General features: G+C 67.4%; 1 protein-coding gene across 1 annotated transcript in view; it reads right to left on the reverse strand.

The window, feature by feature from the left end:
• Positions 1-66: 66 nt before the first annotated feature.
• The window catches only part of MYO1F (myosin IF), a gene marked incomplete at its 3' end in the record, with an annotated part of 16,569 nt that continues 16,411 nt past the window's right edge, over positions 67-224 (reverse strand). The window contains exon 25 of the mRNA XM_010170055.1: positions 67-156. Coding sequence (XP_010168357.1) covers positions 67-156 — 90 coding nt within the window. The remainder of the gene's footprint in view (positions 157-224) is intronic.

The following is a 224-nucleotide window of genomic DNA, read 5'->3' on the forward strand; positions in this document are numbered from 1 at the left end:
CAGGCTGGATCCAGGCTGATGTCCCCCCTCCCTGGCACCCCCCACCCTTGTCCCTGCCCTCCTCACCTCTGGGTGCTGGTGGGGCACTTCGGGAGGGTGCTGGACACCTGCTGCCACCTCTGCTCTGCGTCACTCCCTTCCTTGTGGGTTCTGGTGGGACACGACCCCCCCCACTCCAGTTAGGTGATGGTCCTCAGAGTCAGCTGGAGGGGGGGGGTGGGGGG

This window comes from Antrostomus carolinensis, unplaced genomic scaffold (genome assembly GCF_000700745.2).
Source record: "Antrostomus carolinensis isolate BGI_N321 unplaced genomic scaffold, ASM70074v2 scaffold28546, whole genome shotgun sequence".
NCBI lineage: Eukaryota > Metazoa > Chordata > Aves > Caprimulgiformes > Caprimulgidae > Antrostomus > Antrostomus carolinensis.